This window comes from Propithecus coquereli, unplaced genomic scaffold, assembly GCF_000956105.1.
Source record: "Propithecus coquereli isolate 6110/MARCELLA unplaced genomic scaffold, Pcoq_1.0 Scaffold86, whole genome shotgun sequence".
Classification (NCBI taxonomy): domain Eukaryota; kingdom Metazoa; phylum Chordata; class Mammalia; order Primates; family Indriidae; genus Propithecus; species Propithecus coquereli.
The window spans coordinates 4,791,976-4,814,698 of record NW_012154840.1 but is presented as its reverse complement, the minus strand read 5'-3'; the positions used below and the strand labels follow the sequence as shown (position 1 = coordinate 4,814,698).

Here is a 22,723-nt window from a genome sequence, read left to right as displayed (position 1 = left end):
ACTACTGTATGATTCCATTTATATGAGGTACCTAGAATTGTCAAATTCATCAAGACAGAAAACATAATTGTGGTTGCTAGTGGTTGAGGAAAAGGGGGAATAGGAATACTCATTTATCACTTCTTCATCTGGCAAATCTTCCCTGACCTCTCTAGACTGAAGATGGTTCCCCACCTCTGGGATCACATAAAATCTTGCACATGGCTCTACGAAAGCACTTATCACACCTGACTTAAATTGTTCATTTACTGATCTGTCTTCTCCTCTAATTTGTGACTTTCTGAAGGGCAAGGTTATGTCTCCTTCATGGTTGTAGCCCCAGTGCCTAGTACAATGTCTGCCAAATGGCAGGTACCCAATAAATATGTTTGTTAAAAGACTGGTGGCATATTATTTTTGTAAATGTAGAGCTGTGTTAGGTGGTGATTAAACTCTAGAAACAGTATAGTATGATTTTACTAATTTTATATGTATGACAATATTCTAAGCTAATAATATATAAGAATTTGTTTCAAAGATAGCTTTACAATAGGTTTATTTAAATAGATTTATTCTAGCTATTTATCAAAGCAATAGACTACAGATTCTGTGAGTGGAAAATCATACAAACTCAGAGTGCTTTTTCCTATTCTCTCACTCCCAACAATCAATACAGAAGATTTCTGTGACCTTAAAATATGTGGGGATTTCTCCCCGCCAGCAAGCAAGCAATCAATTCTGCATCTGACACCAGCTGGGTATCCTCAAATTCAATTCCAATACTACCTGGAAGTAGTATGAGATTCCACAGTTTGAGGGCTCAGTCCACAAGACTGCCCCTGCTCCTTTGGCCATTCCCGCTGGCCTTCAGACACCAGTTGCAAGTCTGGGCCTCCAGAACTTCTGACTGACCAGCTTCATGTTGGGGTTCCCAGAACCCCCTCTTTGGGTTCAATTAATTTGCTAGAGTGGCTCACAGAACTCAGGGAAACACTTAAGCTTACCGATTTATTACAAAGGATATTTTAAAGGATACAAATAAACAGCCAGATGGAGAGGCACATAGGGCAAGGTCTGGAAGGGTCCCAAGTAGAAGAGCTTCTGTGTCTAAGGAGCTGGGGTGTGCCACCCTCCCCCATATATGGACGAATTCTTGTTCACCTTCCTGTAAGCCTCCAAGTCTCCAAACCCTGTCTTTCGGGGTTTTTATGGAGGCCTCATTACATAGGCATGATTGATGGTGATCAACTTAACTTTAAGCCCCACTCCTCTCCCCAGAAGTTGGCTGAAGGTCCCAACCCTCTAATCCTGTCTAGGTCTTTCAAGTGACCAGCCCTCATCCTGAAGCTAAGGGACGCAGGGAGGTAGCCATCAGTCAACTCATTAGGATACAGAGACATCACTTTAGAGAGTCTAAAAAGTTTGGGGTCGAAGACCAAATATATGTACACCACAATATCACAGATGCACAAAAGGCCAACTAAATAGAAAGTAAAATTAATCAGTGTGAGTTGTGAAAAGGAAAGATACCAAGATGAAGGGGTAAAAAATGAGTGAAAAGACTAGGGTTGTAGTTTCAATTCCATCACTAATTACCTGTGGTAATAATTATACAGCTTGAGAAGCATTCAAACCAGAAACAATGATGTAGCCCAATGGTAGCCTGACCATATGTGCTATACAGGCAGTCCCCACAAAATCCAATACCAAAGGCTGCATTTTATTACAGAACCATGATAAGCCAAAATAGCAACAGCAAAATTTAAAGCACTGTACAATTCATAAAGTACTTACACATACATCATTTCACTTTATCCTCCCCACAACTGTGGAAGATGGGTAAAGTAAATCTTACTCAAATGCCCATTTTATAGTCTAAAAACGTTGAGACTGAGATAAAGTAACTAAGACGAGGTGATACTCTCCTGCTTCAAAATCTTGTCCTCTTTTCATAATAAAAATCCTATCTCATGACAGGCAGTACAGAACCTTATCACTTCTCTTATATTATGTCAATATCCTCCTAACTGATGTATCTATTTCCAATCCCTGCTATTTCTAATCTATCCTTCAAACTGTACCCAGAATCATATTCGTAAAACAAATTTGATAACGTCTTCCCCTACTTAAAATTACTTTCTAGGCTGGCCATGTCCCATAGAACGTCTGTGATGATGGAAATATTCTACATATCTGTGTGGTCAAATATAATAGCCACTTAGCCACACATGTGGCTATTGAACCTTTCAATTATGTGTAGTGTGACTAAACCACTAAATATTTAATTTTATTTACTTTACATTACTTTAAATTGAAATTTAAATAGCCACATGTGGTTAATGTCTACTGTATTGGACAGTGAAGCTCTAAGTCAATTGGGAGGCTTTTTTTCGAATTCTGGTGAAAACCACTGAATAATAAGTAGAGGCAGGAAGAAGCAAAATTTTAAAGCATTTTGTAAACTAAAAACACTACAAAAATATTAGCTGATATTATTGTAAGTTATACCAAAGTGTTAGCATAGCTTCTCTTTTCTTTCTTTGCTTTTCTAATCTTTTAGTAATTGGTTTGTACTGTTTGGGGAATTTTTAAAAATATAAGAACTTGATTTTGAAAAAGAAACATAACTATATATAGCTCTTTATTAGGCAAAATCAAATGTGCAGAAAGCCTATGTTACATAGCAGGAGAAGAAACCACTACAATGAATGGGAAACACTGGGACTCAATCTCCAAAGAATCCCCTCAATTCCCTAATAAAGTAACAACCTGAAATTGGTTAAATCTAAAAGCAGCAAATACTTCCAAGAAAGCTTCTTAAATATGTTAAAGACTTTTTTTATATCACATGAAATGATCATTGAGTCATATATGGGGATGTTAAAATGCATTACTAGTAGATGAAACAAATTAGACTTCAAATAAATGAACATGTTAATACAACCTATTCAAAAATGTCAGTTCGCCAATTGAAAAGCTTAAAAATGAAATTTTTCTCATCGTAAAAACAAGTACAGTATATCCAACTATGCCTAAGTATCTACAATAGCAACTGAAAATTCCTTTTTATTGTCTTTCAGCCTCTCAACCCATCCTCTTTCCAGAGGTAACCACGGTTACCAGTTTGGAGTATATCCTTCGAATTTTCTATGCATTTGCATATACACACATGCACGCACGCACACACACACGTGCGCACGCGCTCTCGCGCTCTCTCTCTCTGCTGAATTGTGTACCTCCCCAAATTCATATGTTGAAGTCAGAATGTGACTATATTTGAAGACAGGACCTTTAAAGAGATAATTAAGGTTAAATGAGGTCACTAGGGAGGGCCCTAATCCAATGTGACTGATGTACTTATAAAAAGAGATTAGGACACAGTCACACACACACAGAGGAGAAGACCATGTGAAGACAGAAGAAGATGGTCATCTACAAGCCAAGGAAAGGCCTCAGAAGAAATAAAACTGCCAATACCTTGAATTTGGACTTCTTAGGCCCCAGAACTGCGAAAAAATAAATCTCTGTTGTTGAAGCCACCCAATATGTAGTACTTTGTTATGACAACCATAGCAAATACACACACACACACACACACACACACACACCCACACGCACACAGAGTTGTTCAGTTACTATAGTTAGAGGAGTGGAAGAAAGAGTTCATACTTGGCAAATATTCATGCACTTTAACTAATCTCTTTCCCCTCTGGATAATGTAAAGAAAATGTAATCAGGGGACTCATGAACATGCCAAAGTACGGTCTGCTATTAAAATTTCTACAGAAGGTAAATTTTTATATCTTATTTCTCAAAGAACTCTACCCTGTAAATCATTTTTTCTTAGCAAAAGATGCCCATAAATAAAGTAACTCAAAAATTTTAGGATAAAAAATGCATGCGTGCTTTGGTTACTGAACTAAAAACTGACATTCTTTGATGCTACCCCACCATAGTACCATATACCTAAAGACAGAAATGCAATGGACAAATTTATGAAGTTGCCCTCAAGAAAGTGAAGCTTCGATTTCAAATGTATAGCACTGAAGCAAATATCATTTATTCTTATGTTAGACTTTGTTTTGGTTTGGTTACAGGGTTTAATTATCCATTCCACAAATATTTTCTGAGTGCCTACTACAATGTAAGATACTGTACCCAGTTGCATGGAAGATTTAAAAAAAATGAATGGAACGTATCTGCCTTTTTTAGATGCATAAAATCGTATCTCTGCCACAAGACACACATGATAACTACTTGTAGGAAAAGGTGCTGTAGGAATTCAGAGGAGGAAGAAATCAGTATCTTGTGAGCTTATGAGGAATGGTTCTGTTAGCATAGGTAGGAAAGAAAGACATGATACAGAACAGGCAATGTGAACAAATAGGACACTTAGTAAGAGAATATACTGTAATAACGAGATAAAGGTAACCGAAAGCATCACAAGAAACATAACAGAAACAACAAAGGACACATTATATGACATTGCAGTTTGCCCTCCACCTCCGCCTCCCCGCCCAGTGGGCTTTGGGCACCATGACACATCTGGGCCTAATCATATAAAGTGAAAACCTCCCCCGCCCAATGGCAGGGAGGACACAACGTCCCCACTGGTCAAGAAAAAGGGGAAGAGACAAACGTAAGGAAGGAGGAGAGGTCAGCTGAAGAAAAAGGGATGACAGAGAAACCCAGGGGCCATGATCCACTCAGATGTGTGCCCGTTCTTAACCCTTGAGAGCGCTCTTTCACTTCAGTAAACTCTCTCTGCTGGCAATACATTCTTTGTGGCTCACTTTCATTCCTCAATCACAAGAAAAATCAAGGGATTCGGGGTACAGCTGGTAACATATTTGGTGCTGTGACTTGGATTTCCAGGCTTCAGGTAAGACTTTGCCTATGACTTTCCACTCTCGCATTGATTCAGATTTCTGGAGCTTTTGTAGCTGTTGGAGTACGGCGCTTTCACCCTTTTCCTGAGAGTCCCTGCTGTTTTCGCATGGAAGAGATCCAGCATTCAGATTTGCTGGACTCTATGCGGGACCCCGAGATATCTGAAATGTGCTTTGTGTCTTGCTTGGTTAAGCACTTGGGAATGTGTGAGGGCATTATACATCCTCCTTGGAGAGGGGACGTCTGGAAATTTCCTTGGTTCTACTGGGTGGTAAAGGTTGAGACGTTGCAGAGGAAAGGTGTGCGAGTTTAGGGAGACTACCCTCCTTACAACCTTTTTTGTTTGTTTATTTTTAAAACCCTTGTTTTTATTTTATTTTTAACAATCACGTTACCTCCTATGTTTATTTTTTTTATTTATTTTATTCCACAATATTATGGGGTACAAACATTTTAGTTACATGTAATGTCTTTGCCTTGCCCAAGTCAGGGCTAGAAGCATGCCCCTCCCCCATAGAGTGCGCTCTGTCGCCATTAGTTGTGAGTTTACCCACCCCCCTCCCCACCCGCAACACCTGACCGGCACCCAATGAATATTACTACCATGGGAGCACCTTAGTGTTGCTCAGTTAGTACCAATTTGATGGCAAGTACACGTGGTGCTTGTTTTTCCATTCTCGTGATACCTCACATCAAAGGATGGGCTCAAGCTCTATCCAGGATAATATAAGAGGTGCTAGATCAGAGCTGTTTTTCGTAGTTGAGTAGTATTCCATGGTATACATATACGACATTTTAATAATCCACTCATGTACTGATGGGCACTTGGGTTGTTTCGACATCTTTGCAATGGTGGATTGTGCTGCTATAAACATTTGAGTGCAGGTGTCTTTTTTATAGAATGTCTTTTTTTCCTTTGGGTAGATTCCTAGTAGTGTGATGGCTGGATCAAATGGTATTTCTATTTTTAGCTCTTTGAGGTATCTCCAAATTACTTTCCACAGGGGTTGTACTAATTTGCATTATTTGGGTCTTGCCAAGGCATTCAGGGAAAGGGGGAATGATCAAAGGGGATTAAAGGAGACCATGGTAAGCATGCCTGATCTATGTCTCTGGAGGCCCACGACGGGCCAGGATGGCGCCTGTGCTAGGAGGCATACGTCCTTCCAGGGCAATGGGACAGGTAGGGGGATGCCCCAACAATTCTGTGCACCCTTCTATGTTTCAGATGGGAAGTCAGCACAGTATTCCCAGGACAATACCTCTCAGGTGTTTTCTTCAACATTGGGATCAATTTGACCCTCAGTCCCTAAAGAAGAAACAGTTAGTCTTTCTGTGTAATATGGCCTGACCACAGTATAAGCTGGAAGATGGGGAGGAGTGGCCTGCAAACAGCTCCCTTAACTTTAACACTATCCTACAACTTGACCTGTTTTGCCGCAGATTAGGAAAGTGGTCTGAGGTGCCTTATGTACAAGGCCTTTATGGCACGGAGAGATAACATGGGTCTACGTAAGGATTGTTCATTAGACCCATCTCTTCTGGCGGTGATCACCAGGCCCTCTCCAGCCCCTCCACGGGAGCCCAGCATCCTAGATGACCCGCTGCTGGGGGCTGCTCCACCACAGCGCATAACATCAGCAGTGGGTAGAGCACAGGAAGGATCTCTTCCCCCCCCAGGCTGGCTCTCCCTGGATGGCGTGCAGAAAGCACCCTGATACTCCCCACCCGATTTGCCAAGCCCAGGTGGATATACTCGGAGAGGGGCCTCTTTCCCCCCTCCCTTGGGATTATACCCTTTGAGGGAGGTGGCCAACGTGGATATGGGAACCATAGGGTACATGTTCCCTTCTCTATGACAAATGTAACCACTTACAAGCAGAAACTGGAAAGGTTCTTGAAGGACTCTTTCCATTTTCTAGATGAGTTCCAAAACCTGGCCTTATCTTTTGACCTTTCCTGGGCGGACATTCATATAATCTTATCAACCTGCTGTACAACAGAGGAAAAACACCACATTTGGAATGCTGCCCACGCATATACTGATGGATTGGCAGCTTGTCAGCCTGGCCAGTATGCTGTTGGGACAATGGCAGTTCCCTCTGAGGACCCCCAGTGGCACTATCAGACAGGACATACAGATTTAAGGAAATGGAACTACATGCTTCAGTGTATAAAGGAAGGGATAAAGAAGTGTATAGTTAAGCCAGTGAACTATGACAAAGTAAGGGGAATAACCCAGGAGGCCACAGAAAACCCAGTCCTCTTCCATGAATGACTGGCGGAGGGAGTCAGGAAGTTTACTAATACAGATCCTCAACCTCCAGAGAGGCAGGTATTCCTGCAAACGCATTGTATTAACCAGTCAGCTCCCGACATTTGAAGGAAACTTCACAAATTAGCTATGGGACCCCAAACCCCAATCAACCAGCTCATAGAGAAGGCATATGAGGTGTTTAACAATCAGGAATATAAGAAATGGGGGAAGAGCAGGACAGGGAGAAACGCAGAGACGGGAAACAGGCCCAACAGATTTTGGCTGTGGTCCAGGCTTTCCAGCCCCCTCCAGGTTATCCAAAGGGAAATCCCATCAGAGCATGTCACCGTTGTAGAGAGACGGAACACTGAAAGGCCGAGTGCCCCAACTCAACTGGAAGGAGACTTCATCGCTCAAAGAAAGAAATCCTACCTACTGAGAAAGAGAAAGAAAAAAAAAAAAAGAAATGCCACCCAAGGATGCCTTGCCCAGCCTCTGGAGAGCTCACACACTGGAAAAGGGACTGCCCCTAGCCCTGAAGGGGACCAGGATCAGAGCCCTCCCCTCTGATGTTCTTGGACTGAAGGGGCCCTCCCCTCCGGTCAGCCTCTCCAAGGACAATTGACATCAGGGGGTTGGAGCCTAGGGCAACTCTGTACATGACAGGTAGGACTGTTAGTTTTCCTGTAGATATAGGAGCCACCTACTCTGTGTTGACCTCTTATGCAGGACCCCTCTGCCCCATTTCCTGTAAATTGCAGATATAGGATCTCCTGAGTCAAAGTTCAGCCAGAAAGTCCAATATCTAGGGCTGGTACTAACCCCAGGGAAGAAGGGCTTTCCCAGGATTGGGTGCTTGCCACTGAGAAAATCCCCTTGCCAAGCACCAAGAAACAACTCCAGATTTTCCTGGGAATCATGGGATACTGTAGAATGAGCCATTCCAACTGGCTGTAACAGAAAGATCAGAAATAGCCCTCAGAATACTCACCCAGGCCCTGGGTCCTACCAAACACCCAGTGGCATATTTGTCCAAGAAGTTAGATGCAGTGGCTCAGGGCTGGCCCGGCTGCCTCAGGGCCCTGGCCACTTAAGCTCTCCTGGAAGAAAGCTCCAAGTTCACCTGGGGAAACCCCATGACCATTTATACTAATCATCAGTTAAAGGAACTATTAAACTTTCAGGGGCCCCTGTTGGTGGACTGATTCTAGAATTCTCAAATACCAGGTGTTATTACTGGAAACCCCAGCTGCTACCCTTCAAATATGCCAGGCAATAGAAAGTTATTAAGGGACTTTATGATACCTGCCATATGGGCAGAGATAGACTTTCCCTATTTTGTAACAGACTCTTTTCAGGGAAGAAGCTGTCCAAAACCATTAAGCAGGTTTGCTCTGTCTGCCTACTGTACCTTTAAAATAATCCCCAAGGCTCTCAGCCCCCCAAGCTTGTTAAGCCAGTTCAGAGAAGGGGGATCTATCCCAGGAAAGATTGGCAGACAGACTTTACCCAAACAAGTCCTCATAAAGGCTACAAATCCTTATTAGTTATCAGAGATACCTTTACTAGATGGATAGAGGCCTTCCCTACTAATACCAAGAAGGCTTCTGAGGCAGTAAAACAGTTACTCAAGGACATCATCCCCAGGTTTGTACTGCCTCATTCCTTACAAAGTGACAATGGGCCACCCTTTACCTCACAGGTCACTAAGGAGATAAGTAGAGCCATGGAAATCTGCTATCCTCTTCATACAGCCTAGTGGCCCCAGTCTTCCAATAAAGTGGAAAGGGCTAATCAAGTTCTAAAATGTACCCTGGGGAAACTGTACCAGGAAACTTCCCTACCCTAGCCCAAAATGCTCCCCATGGCCCTTCTCAGGTTGAGGGTCTCCCCTAAGGAGGTCCTCCAACTACGCCCCTATGAAATGCTGTATGGAGGGCCTTTCCTCCATCCTGATTCGCTTTTGGATTCTGAAATAAACATGCTTACACAGTATGTAAACGAAGTGGCCCAATTCCAAAAGGCCATAAAAGAATTTGTTACGAAGCAAGAATTCCAACTTGAACAAGGCACTCCCCTTTACCAGCCAAGGAACCTAATCTTTATGAAAACCTAGAAGGAACCAGTAAGTAGGAGACAGAGATGTGAAGAAAGTTAAAGATATAAAGATGTATTTTTGATAAGGAAGGTAAAACCAAAGGGAATAATTTTGAGTGATAAAGAATCTTGTATAGTAAATTTTGGTCCTAAAACAAACTGACTGATTATTTAAGAAAGGAAAATGTAGGACAAAACAGAAAGTCCAAGCATGTCATAGATGGTCTGTGTAATTTGTGATAAGGTTTGTGAAAGACAATTTATGAAAAAATTTTGTATGTGATCAAGTTGGCCACAATTGAAAAAATTTGGTTAAAACAACAAGACTCTCTTAAAATACTGATTAATCTTTGGGACCCTCGGGGGAAGGTTGGGATCTTGGCTAACACCAATTCTGTCAGCTGCAACTGTAATAGTCATGGTCCTAATCTTAGGCCCCTGTGTTTTTAATCTTCTTGTTAAGTTTGTCTCTTTCAGACTACAGCAATTCCAGACAAATATTCTGGTGATGCAGGGTTTTCAGCCGATTCCCACGAGTGATGAGTCCCTAAATGCTTTAGATTTAGCCAGACAACACTTCTACCAACACACGCTCTGACCTTAATTCCTCTCACAGGCAGCAAGGATTATGGGACCCAGACCCGACTTCACCTCCATCCAGCAGCAAGTAGTTATAGACAACGAGTCAACGCCCTGAAAGAATTTAGGGTTCCAAATCCTTGAGGGGGGGATGTTAGCATAGGTAGGAAAGTAAGACATGAGCAGAGAAGTATGGAGTGAGCAGTGTGAACAAACAGGAAGCTGAGTTAAGAGAGCATACTGTAACAATAACAAGATAAAGATAACTGCAAGCGTCACAAGAAAAGTAACAGAAACAACACAGGGCACGTTATATGACACTGTGGTTTGCTCCCCGCCAGGTGGTCTTTGGGCGCCATGACACATGTGGGCCTAACCATATAAGGTGAAAACCTCCACCGCCCTATGGCAGGGAGTAGATGACATCCCCACTGGTCAAGAAAAACGGGAAGAGGCTAGGCGCGGTGGCTCACGCCTGTAATCCTAGCTCTCTGGGAGGCCGAGGCGGGCGGATTGTTCGAGCTCAGGAATTCGAAACCAGCCTGAGCAAGAGCGAGACCCCGTCTCTACTAAAATAAGAAAGAAATTAATTGGACAACTAAAAAAAATATATATATAGAAAAAATTAGCCGGGCATGGTGGCGCATGCCTGTAGTCCCAGCTACTCGGGAGGCTGAGGCAGGAGGATCGCTTGAGCCCAGGAGTTTGAGGTTGCTGTGAGCTAGGATGATGCCACGGCACTCTAGCCTGGGCAACACAGTGAGACTCTGTCTCAAAAAAAAAAAAAGAAAAATGGGAAGAGACAATGTTACAAAGGAGGAGAGGTCAGATCGAAGAAAAAGGGAGGACACAGAAACCCCGGGGACACGATCCACTCAGATGTGTGTCCGTTCTTAACCCTGGAGGGTGCACTTTCACCTCAATAAACTCTCTCTCTCTTTCTCTCTCTCTCTCTCTCTCTCTGCAACATGTTCTCTGTCGCTCACGTTCATTATTCAGTCATGAGAAGAACCGAGGGATTCGGGTGCAGCTGGTAACAGTTCCATGGAATAGATTGATCCTTGAGCTAAGATTTGAAAAACAGGAGTTAGAAAGATGGCATTTCAGATATAGGGTATAGCATAAATTACGGAACAGAAACAAAGAGGCAGAAGGTCCGAGGAACAGGGAGCAATTCAGGATGACTGGAGGGGCAGGGTATTTATAGAGAAGTAGTTAACAATATGGCTAGCAAGCTAGCTAGGTGGAAATTTTTAGGGCCTTGAACATCAGGCTATGGTGTAGAGCACACTGAAGTTCATAATCAGGGAAATGAAATGACAAAAGTTATGCTTTAGGAAGAATAATCTAGATGTGTTGTGTGGGATGGATTTGGAACTTTCTCCATGAAGGCACGGAGAAAAGTCATGCATAAAGTAACAAGGGCCCAAAACTAGGGCAGAAGTTAGGGACTGAAAAGGACAGAATAGGCCATTGCTATTAATATGAAATGTTCACCTACTTCAAAGTTTTACTGTGAAGACCAAATAACATAATAAAAACTTGAAAAGTATATTTACTTACTATTGACAAATCCTAAAAAGGGGTCGAGAGAGCATACATGAGCACTTTAGGGGAGACAGGTTTTAGGAAAGGAAGGAGAAAACCAAAACAACAAAAATATGACCTTTTCCAGGCAACTAAATATATACTATTAAATTTACTAGAATCTTAAATAATTAAAAGACCTAATTTTGGTAAAGACTGAACACCAAGAAAAAATGCTTATAACTAAAAAGAAACAATTTAAAATTATCTCAACAATGTAAAAATTATGTACATATAAGAATAGAATTTCAAAGGAAAAAGAAAAAATTATTTAAGAGGTAGGATTGTAGATATTTTTCTTATGCTTTTATTAGATGTGGTTTCATACAATTAAAAAGGGGGAAACGTAGAGTATAACAATCATATATAGGACAGGCAATTGTACCTCTATTATATACCTTATTTTACAATATGGGAAAGAACACACTTCTCTTCGAAAAGGCAAAAACTTTAATACTGAGTAACAATATAATTCTGCATTTATCATCCAATCAAAATTTCGATGTAAATTTCCATTCTATTTCTACCCCCACTGCCCAATGACAAGTGCCCTTTATCTTGCCACCGGCTACTCAGGAACTCCATTACAGACCCACCAGCCAGCAAATATTATATTTATCAAGGATTCTTAACTGGGGTGATTATGTTTTTGATCCTCCTGACATTGCATGCAAAATGAAGCACATGTGTGTGTGTGTACGTGTATTTTTCCTAGGGAGAAGGTCCATGGCTTTTATCAAATTCTCAAAGGGCCTAGCATTCTAAGAGAAGTTTAGAAACACTGTTACCAACTGTTCTTCTTCCTCCTCTGAATCTCAACAGCCAATTAGAACCAATGTGCGGATGGCTTAGAGAATGTTATTTATTCACCTATCTCTGAATGGGGAATCCTCTGAATTTCTCTTTTCAATCCCCAGTGCCACTTTCAACTAAGACCTTTGTATTTCCATTTCTTACATTCATAGCCCATGTAAGCTTCATCTTTATTTACAACTTTTATATCATTGCTGCAATTCTTCACCACCCCTTAGAATCTGTTTTTTACCTTCCTAGATGATTTCGGAACCTAGCTTACTTTTTCCTCCACTCTACTTCCATCTCCCCAACACTAGCAAACGCTAAACTCATCATCAATCTCAACTTTTCTACTCCTACTCTTAGATCTACAAGTACTACAATAACAATACAAATTTGTCCCATCGAAAATTCATGTGAACTAAAGGACATGGTGAGCATTGTAGAGGGGAAGGGCATGCCTCTAATCCTCGCTTGGGCGGGGCAAAGACATAAAATGTAACCAAAATATTTGTACCCTCATATCCTGAAATAAAAAAAAAATTAAAAAAAAATTCATGTGAACTTTAAAGTTAGCTATGTTGCTCTTGAATACTACTACTAGTAATAAACTAGGCTCACAAGGCAGAGGCACCATATACAAAGGGCCAGTCCCAACAGATTACAGTGAGGAAACAACAGAGTTGGAGATCCGGTAGTCAAATATTTTTAGTGTACAGAATCTGAGGTCCAAAGAAACAAGTAATCTGTCTAAGATAATAAAGGGCAGAAATAGAGCTCAGGTAGGTGGTCAGGGGTCCTGGTCCAGTATTCACCATACCATGTTATGCCATTTGTACACTAGTTGTTTCAGCCTCTTTAACATTTACAAATCAAAATCCTCTAAATTATCTGTATTTTCTTTACAGTAAGACTTACTACTACCTCAAGACCCCTTAATAGTATTCAATATCATTCCTTCCTAGCTTATTGGGTAAGAACGATACAGGAGACAACAATTAAAAGCCTTACTGAAATCAAGATAGACTATCGCTCTCTCATATGAAGAACTGGATTGGTTTGGTATGTCTTGCTCTTCTCAAAACCAAGCTGGCTACTTTCTAATAGCTTATATTTTCCTAATGACTGCAAATCATTGTTTAATGATTTGCCCTAGTGTATCCTAACACCGGAGCCATGACTAGAATCCAGCACTTATGACTACTGGTTTACCAATGTTCTTTCTGCTATGTTAACCCATATTTAAAGTGTGTTGTGATCCTGAATGACACAAATTTAAGTCAGTTCTATCTTTAAGAAGATACTTATTTAAATTATGATTACTGGTTATTTATTCTTCCTCTTAGAAGTTCATTAAAAAGTCTTTCTTGGTTTCCTAATAAAAGAACTATGCTATGGTCTGAACGTTTGTGTCCCCTCAAAAATTCCTACGTCAAAACCTAATCACTGGCCAGGGACAGTGGCTCAGGCCTGTAATCCCGGCACTCTGCAAAGCTGAGGCAAGAGGATCGCTTGAGCCCAGTAGTCTGAGGTTACAGTGAGCTCTGACTGTGCCACTGCACTCTAGCCTGGGCAAGAGTGCAGGACCCTGTGGCTAAAAAACAAAAGAAACCCAATCACCAATGTAATGGTATTAAGAAGTGAAACAGGATTAGTACTCTTATTAAAGAGGTTCTAGAGGGCCATCTTAACTCTTCCACCATGTGAGGACACAGGTAAAAGGCATCATCTCTGAACCAGAGAGTGAGATCTCACCAGACCCTAAATCTGCCAGCACCTTAATCAGTGAGAAGTCAATTTCTGTTGTTTCTAAGTTACCCAGTTTATGGTATGTTGTTATAGCAGCCCAAATATACTAAAATAGACTATTAATCTAAGACATTCTTTCTCATATGCACATTAAATCCCTCTTCCTGCAAATGAAGTCCACGTCTTTGCAGTATATCCTAATATTCCAGGTAAGTCCAGGTATCACTGAACTATCAGAAAAATAACTTTTAATTTTATTTAAATACTTACCCTTCAGGTACTTTAAATGTCACTGAATCACTTTTCACCCTTTTTAGTTCCATGCTAAATAATCCACTTAAATGCATCCTAATTTTATCCTGAAAACAAGTTCTGTTTTTCATTCTTTTAGTATATTTAGGGTCTGCTCCTAATTACTATAGTTTCTCCATATGCATCTCATTGTGAAATTTAAATGTGAAATAGAGTTCTCTAAAAAGTAAAGTAAGAGGATTATTTCTCTGGTGTTGTTATTGTTTCCCACTTTGGTTAATATGAGGGCCAGAAGTAAAGCTTTTTAACTTTTATCTACTTTGTTAACCACTAGCAGCCTGTCAACGGTGGGAGAGTAGGAAGGGGGAACTTAACACTAGAAAAAAATTCAAGCTCCCATCCTTTGTCCATGAGGTCAGAGTCAACAAATGAAAACAAAACAGTAGCTAACCTAAAGAACTACTAAATGGAAAATACAAGGTAATCATGCTAAAATAAAATGTGTGCCAAACCATACTGGGCATATCTCCTATAAACCAAAGAAAACGAACAGACTGCTTTGCTGCATGTAATAAGCCAAAGGGCATGAGCCAGTCAAAAACAAATGAAGAGGGTTCTACATCTGGCTCCTTGAACCTACTATCCAGCAAAACTGGTAAAAATCATAAAAGGACAACCATTTAAAGTCCCTAGAAATGGACCTTGGGATATATAGCAAATAAAATAACATTTATTCTCACCCTACCCCCAGTGATCTGTTGCTGAAGCTAAGTTATAGGTGAGTGTGTCCAAGAAGTAGAGGCTCTCTTCTTCCACGCACCCCCATGGGATACACTGTGAACTAAAATAAAATCTTAAGGCTCACACCCCACCAGCTGACTGAATGGACCCCTCTTGGCCAAGGGGATATCCTAAAACTAAATTGCCTTCCAGGAGGAGGGAGGCCAGATATGCCTTATCATGCCCCCCTCCCTTCTTGGGGACATCCTCTGTAACCCATTAACAGGCCTAAGGGTATGCAAGACAAACCTGCAGGTCCTCAATTTACACAACAAATCTATGTCCGGTGGCTTATTTCTGATAAACAGCTCCTATGTTAAAACATTCCAAGCCTTTAGACAAAGCTTCATGTCTTTAACCAATTACAAGTCAAAGAATCTTTAAACCCGCCTATAATCTGTAAGCCCCCACTTCGAGATGGCCCACCTTTTCGGGCCAAACCAATGTATGCCTCCCACGTATTGATTTATGACTTTACCTGTAACCCCTGTCTCCCTGAAATGTATAAAACCAAACTGTAACCCAGCCACAGCGAGTCCACTTGCTCAAGACTTCTTGAGCGTGGATCCAGGTCACAATGCTCAAATTTGGCTCAGAGTAAATCTCTTTAAAATTATTTTACAGAGTTTGGCTTTTTTTCCTTTAACAGGATAAAGGCTCTACCTTGGGTGTGGTGCTGCTTGAGAATACTGAGGCCCCAGTCACCCTGGCCCTGCCTCCTAAGACCTTGGTTCCATACAAGGAGAGGGAGGCCAAAAAGACCTGAGGCAACTGATAGTTCCCCCAACTCCACCTAGCACTCAGCTCCCAAAGTGAGAGTATCACTCAAAAGTGTACCATTGTCTCCACCTCCAGCTCCAGAGCTGTGGCTGGGAGATTTTGTCTGAGGGGAGAAGGTGGCACACAGCCCCTAACCTTTTCCCAGAAGAAATGACTTCATTTGCAACTGGGTGTGAAGAAGTTCAAGCCTAAGGTTGCACTCAAAAATAGTGGAGGTTGTAGTGAAAGGCAATGGGGAGGAGACTGGTGGAATCATTGGACATAGAGGCTAAACTGTAAGTTAGCGGGTTTGACCAAGAGAACCAGAAAACAAGAAGGGGGGACAGCTGGGAAGAGCCTGCCTGGGATCAGAAAAAAACTCAAACACTGACCTTAGCAACCACTCCTTCGAAGGAACCCAAATTTAATTGTTTTAGTCTGTGCAATAATTTATGTCACAGGGCATGCTGGAAACAACAGTACAATCTGCCAGCAATTAGCAGGAACATAACTGGGAAAGAGACAAAGAGAACTCTGCCAAAACCACTATCATCCCAAGGCGACTGCAGGCATATCCAAAGTTATGCCCCCCTGAGAAGCAATGTCAGATGCTTAACACTATGGGGGTGTGGGGGTGGGGAACAGGGCAGTGACATCACCAAAATAACCCACCCAGTCTCTAAAAAAATAAGCAAATAATAAGCCCCTGGAGGGAGGGCACCAGTACCCAGAGTTGTTACAATATATTATCTAAAATATACAGTTTCAAAAAAAATGGGAGACATACTAAAAAACAGGAAAAAATGACTTATATGCTGGGGAAAAATCAGACACGAGGAACTGCCTGTGGTTTGGACCAAATGTTGGATTGAAGAGAAAAACCCTTCAAAGTAGTCATTATAAATATGTTCAAAGACTAAAGGAAACCATGTTAAAGGAGTAAAGGAAGGTGTGATGACAATGTCACATTAAACGGAAAATACCAAAAAACAGAAATTATGGGGAAAAAAAGAAATCCAATTATGGGAGTTGAAAAGCACAATAACTGAAATGAAGAATTCACTAGAGGGGCTCAACAGTAGATTTAAACTGACAGAAGGAAGAATTAGTAAACTTGAAGATAGATCAACAGAGAGATTAATCTGTGGAACAGAGAGGAAAAAAGAGTAAAGAAAAATGAACAGAGTCTCAAAAAAAAGGTAAGACATTATTAAGCATACCAACTTATGCATAACAAGTGTACCCAAAGGAGAAGATAAAGGGGAAGAAAAACAATTCAATGAAATAATGGCCAAAAATTTTCTTATGTATTTTAAAAAACAATAACCTACACATTCAGAAAGCTCAACAAACTCCAAGTAGGAAAAACGCGAAGAGACAGACACATTAGAGTAAAAATACTGAAAACCAAAGACAAGGGGAAAATCTTGAAAGCAGCAAGAGAAAAAAGACTCTTTACTAACAAGAGAATTCCAAGATTAACAGCTGATTTCTTAGCAGAAACAATGGGGGCCAGAAGGCAGTGAGGTAACATATTCAAAATGCTCAAAGAAAAAAACTGTCAAGCAAGAATCCAATATCCAGAAAAGATATTGTTCAAAAATGAAAGCGAAATAAAGACATTCCCAAAAAAACAAAAACGAAGAATTTAATGCTGGCAGAACCACCTCACAAGCAATACTTTAGGCTGAAAGCAAGTGATCCCAGACTATAATTCGAATCCACACACAAAAAAACACAGAGCATCAGAAAATGTAATTACAATAGGTAATCACAAAAGACAGTATAAATGCATAATTTTTTCCTTTTTTCTTTGAACTGACTTAAAAGGCAATTGCATAAAACAATTATACCTATATTATATATGTATGTAATGTATTATTGCACCTATGACATATGGAGGTACAATAATATATTTGTCAATGACATCCCAAAGAAGATGGGTAGGAGCATAGCCATATTGGGATAAGGCAACAACTCCACAAAGTAATTCAAATACATGAGAACAAGTGAACAGACCAGAAATGATAAGGTTAATATAATAAAAACTATAAATATTTACTTGCCTTCTTTTATTCTCTCAGTTTCTTTATAAGGCATAAAATTATATAAAGTAATAACTATGACCAAGCATTGTTGGAATTGTAACACAGATGCACTATATATAAAAAATAAAACAACAAAGGGGGAAAAGGAACTAGAACTATATATGAGTAATGTTTCTGTATCACACTACAATGAAGTTATAAAATTATTAAAAGAAAACATGAGTAAACCTTCATGATCTCAGATTTTGCTGTGAATTCTTAAATATAACACCAAAAGTATGAGCAACAAAAGAAAAAAAATAGATAAATTTGATCTCATCAAAATGAAAACCTTTTGTGCTTCAAAGGACACTATCAAAAAACTAGAAGGATAACCCACATGAGAGATTTAAATAATATTTGAAAATCATGTGATAAGGGACTTATACTCAGAATATATAAAGAACTGTTACAACTCAATAATTAAAAAAAACAAACCCCATTAAAAAATGGACAAAGAATCTTTCTGCGAAGATATACCAATGGCCAATAGGCACATGGTAAGATGTTCACCATCTTTAGTAATCAAGGAAATACAAATCAAAACCACAACGAGATGCCACTTCACACCCACTAGTATGGCTAGAATCAAAGTCAGATAACAAGTGTTAGTGAGGATATGGAGAAACTGGAACCCTCATTTACATCTGGTGGTAATGAAAAATGTGTAGCCACTTTGAAAACCAGTCTGGAAGTTCCTTAAACAATTAAACAGTTACCACATGACCCAGCAATTCTACTCCTAGGTATATATATACCCAAGAAAAATGAAAACTTGCACATGAACATTTATAGCTGCATTATTCATAATAGCAAAAGAAACAACTCAAATGTCCATCAATTGTTGAATGCATAAAGAAAACCTTGTATATCCATACCATTATTTGACCATAAAAAGGAATAAATTACTTATACATGCCATAACATAAACTTGCCTTGAAAACACAATGCTAAATGAAAGAAGCCAGTCACAAAAGACCACATATTATATAATTTCACTCATATGAAATGTCCAGAATAGACAAATATAGGGAGATTGACATAGATTGGTAGTTGATTAGGGGACGGAGGAGGGGTACAGGAGGGTGACAGTCAAAGGGCAGAGGCTTTCTTTTTTAGGTGATGAAAATGTAAAATTGATTGTGGTATGGTGGTACATATCATAGAATATACTAAAATCCATTGTACACTTTAAATGGGTGAATATGGTATATTCATATGGTATATGAATTATATCTCAATAAAGATGTTAAAAAAATCAAATGAAGAAAGTGTATGATCAGTGCCAGAATCAACAGTCAAGGACTCTTTAAACTTGGATAAAAGGTGCTGAGGAGAAGCTATGTAATGCCTCAGTTTCTACCATTTAAATATTAACGAAATAAACCCAAAATTCTATCATTCAGTTTTCATAAATCCTTTTAATATTAACTAATGTAGTAGAGAGGCAATGGTATAATAAATCATACAATTTAAACACTATCATATGAAATCTTCCAATTTTAAGAATAATTTTTGTTTATGGTGTTTCCCTTTATTAATTATTAGGTAAGTATCTTTAGAATTTGATGAACATTTATTGTGTGCCTAGTGTCTGTCAGGGTCTTATTTACTCTTATATAAGTACCCGACATACAGAAGGCAATAAATGGATGAATGGCCTTGAAGGATGTCATTTATCCATACTGGGACTTAGTTTTCTCACCTACAAAATTAGAAGTGCTGGATATGATATTCTCTAAAGCAACACTATCCAGTAGAACTTTCTGCAATGATGGAAGAAATGTTCCATATCTATGCTGTATGGTATAATAGCCACTAGCCACATGTGGCTCCTGAGCCCTGAAAATGTGGCTAATGCAACTGAGGAATTAAAATTTTAATTTAATTTAAATAGCCACATGAAGCTAGTGGCAACTATATTGTAGAGCACAGCTGTAGGGCATGATCCTCGGTGAAAAATACATTTTACAATGAATCCCGATAATCACATACATGTTGGAGTGTGTATATATACATAAAACAAAAGTTCATACAATACATCCCTTAATGTGTAAAGTGCACTGATATTTTCTTTTCTATTCTGAATTTCATCTAAAAAAGGGTTAATCTAACCCACTAACATGATTTCCTAACACTTCTCTAAGGTTCCTTTCAGTTCTAAAATATTATGCTCTGTACTAATGATTGCCTTAAAAGTATGCATTCAATATTTATTTTGTAATCTCAATCACAAGTCACTAATTAATTTGCAGGTACCTCACATTACATCAGTTTCTACTTTGAAAGCTTTATAATCATCCCTTCATCTCCCTGTTAAATTCATATTTTACAAAAAGATGGCAAGAGTCCCAAGCCTTTAAGAAGTAGTAAACAAAGGTAATATCTTTCCCTTGTTTTTAACACTTCAGAAATGGAGTTTGGGGGATAGTTGTGGGGCACAATGTTCATGCAAAGAGAGAAAGCCATTGCTTCCTCTGAAATTCCTAATGACTTCTTTCCCACTTCTCCATCAATCTTTCAGCCTGAGAAAGTCCTACAAATTTTATCTTAACTTCGTCTGCATTATTGGAGACTGTAGAATAAAGAGATCATGTGTTAACAAACTTTCAACTATAAAATTCTTTAAAAACCTTAATAAAGCAATCTAGATTTGCTTCTCTAGTCTAATCTTCTGCTACTTCCTATCTTTAACTCCTTACTTCAGTCTAAACTATATGCAGATATACAAAAGGTCCATGCTCTCTCTTACCTGTGGTCCTTTGCATATGCTTCCCTCTTTAACTAACTTCTAATTTTCCAGGTCTTGGCTTAGGTATCAGTTACTCAAGGCAATCTTCCCCACCTTAAGATTAGATTTAATGTCCCTCATGTATACTTTCTCAGTACCTTGTACCTTCCCCATCATTGCACAGTTTTACTGTATTTTAATTGCCTGTTAACTTACCTATTTTCCTCTACTAGATTTTAGTTCTTTAAGGGGATTATATTCTGTTTTATTCACTTCTGTAAAGGTGTTCAATAATTACTGAATGAATGATGAATCTAATTCCATCAGCCTTCAACATACTTAGTGCCATTCCCTATTCTCCCTGCTGGGAATATTCTCCCCAGTTCTATCACCAGCATGAGATCCTTTTTATAATCTGGTCTTTAATTAACACTATTTCTTCTGGATACCTATAGCCTTTATTCATACCATTCATTTTATATTTAACCTACTATTCTGTTATTCAGTTATTCTCATAATGCATGGATCCACTCTCTTTAAACTGTACAATCCTTGAAGGCATAACTGTTTCTCTTGGTACCCCATTATCTAGCACAGTGCTAAGTACAAAGTAGATGTTAAATATTTGTTGACTAAGAATCAAAATTTAAGAAGTTATTTCTCATCACAAGGCTGACAATACTTTAAAACAATACTGATGAAAAAGTGGTGGCAATGAAACTTTTTTGTCAACATATAGGAAATAAAAATATATACTGAAGTACAGCAAGTACAGATAATTATTTTAAAAACTGTTCTTGAGTGAGAGGTAATAATGGACTCAAATATCAAGAAGTACTATAACCACACCTACGTTCACAAGATAAGCAGCCCTATGGCTTCCAATGTGACCTGTGCACACAGAACACCACTGTAATTTCAGATGAAAGGACAATCATGTCTATATATGAATTTAGGGCAGTCTATGTTTTGGAAAGATAATTACGGTTTTGGCCTATCAAAGAGCACGCCCGTCAGCAAGGGAGTTAATTCGTGCCACTTGTTTATAGATAGTTTTCTGTCATCTTACAGTGCCCTCCAAATTGCTAATTCCGACTGAGTAAAATCTGAACCGTAGGCAAACTGTCCCAAATTCCATTACTAACTCAGAAAAGTAGCCCAGTTTTCCTTGCATTTAAAAAGGTAAGCAGGCTGGGGATGGTGTCTACCCCATATGTTAATGACAGAGAAAAACTGTAAATCCTACGAGAGACTCCAGGTGCCCTCTGCCCGGAACCTCCCGCCCCGTTCCCCTTAGCTGTTCCCAAAGGTTTTTATTCGCCCCTTCCTTAACTCACGAACCCCAATTTCCCTCATTTACTGCTGCTCGGAGTTAGCCCTGACAATCTTTCTTTTTCGTGCTCTCGCTGACCCGAGGTCACGAGGGCAATCTTTTCCCTATAGGTCCCCTTGTCCTTCCCCCTACTTTCCCATGTGAACGACATTTCACCTGGTAGATTCGAGCGGTTCCCGAGGCGCCGAGCTGATGTAACCTCCATTGCGGATCTGAGCGGCGAACAGAAACTAGAGGCCTGACCAGATTCGCGGAGTGCCGGCGCTTTTCGAAAGCAGCCGCCGCGGCTGCCCAACGCCAAGAATGTATCGCGAGCAGCGCCATCTTGAGCGAGGAAAGAGGAACCGAGAGAAGAGGATTGTGGGACGCCGGCGGACCGAACTCGGCTACCTTAATCTTCTCTCCCCTCCCCCTCGTTTTTCCAGGGCCCGAGACCGGAAATAGCTGGTATTTGAAGATTCGAACGTTTCGGCGTAGACTCCTGTTTTCTTCTAGGGCGAGGCTTTGATTGTTTTTCTTACACAGGCAGGAATATTGGAGTAACATTGTCTTTCTCTCTTTTCCTAGGGTTGCCAGATAATATACAAGATGCCCAGTTAAGTTTGAATTTCAGATAAACAACGAATCATTTTTTAGTATAAGTATGTACCAAATATTGCATCTGCTAAATCTGGCACCCCTATCTTGTCCATCATTCCAGTCTCTTACCGCTTCCTACTCATTGCTACTCTCCACTCTTTCCATTTTCCCTATGCATATTCTTATCTCCACTCTCCTGTGCACTAACACTTAGGGTAGATTAAACTACAGACATTAATTTCCCCTGGGAAGAGGCTTCATCTGTGAGA

The 22,723-nt window shown here is 39.9% G+C and overlaps 1 protein-coding gene across 1 annotated transcript in view; it reads right to left on the bottom strand.

The window, feature by feature from the left end:
- The window catches only part of ABCB7 (ATP-binding cassette, sub-family B (MDR/TAP), member 7), a 111,435-nt gene extending 89,174 nt beyond the window's left edge, over positions 1–22,261 (bottom strand). Inside the window, exon 1 of the mRNA XM_012664078.1 lies at positions 22,032–22,261. Within this exon, the coding sequence (XP_012519532.1) occupies positions 22,032–22,199 (168 nt within the window). The 5' untranslated portion in view covers positions 22,200–22,261. The remainder of the gene's footprint in view (positions 1–22,031) is intronic.
- Positions 22,262–22,723: the final 462 nt, after the last annotated feature.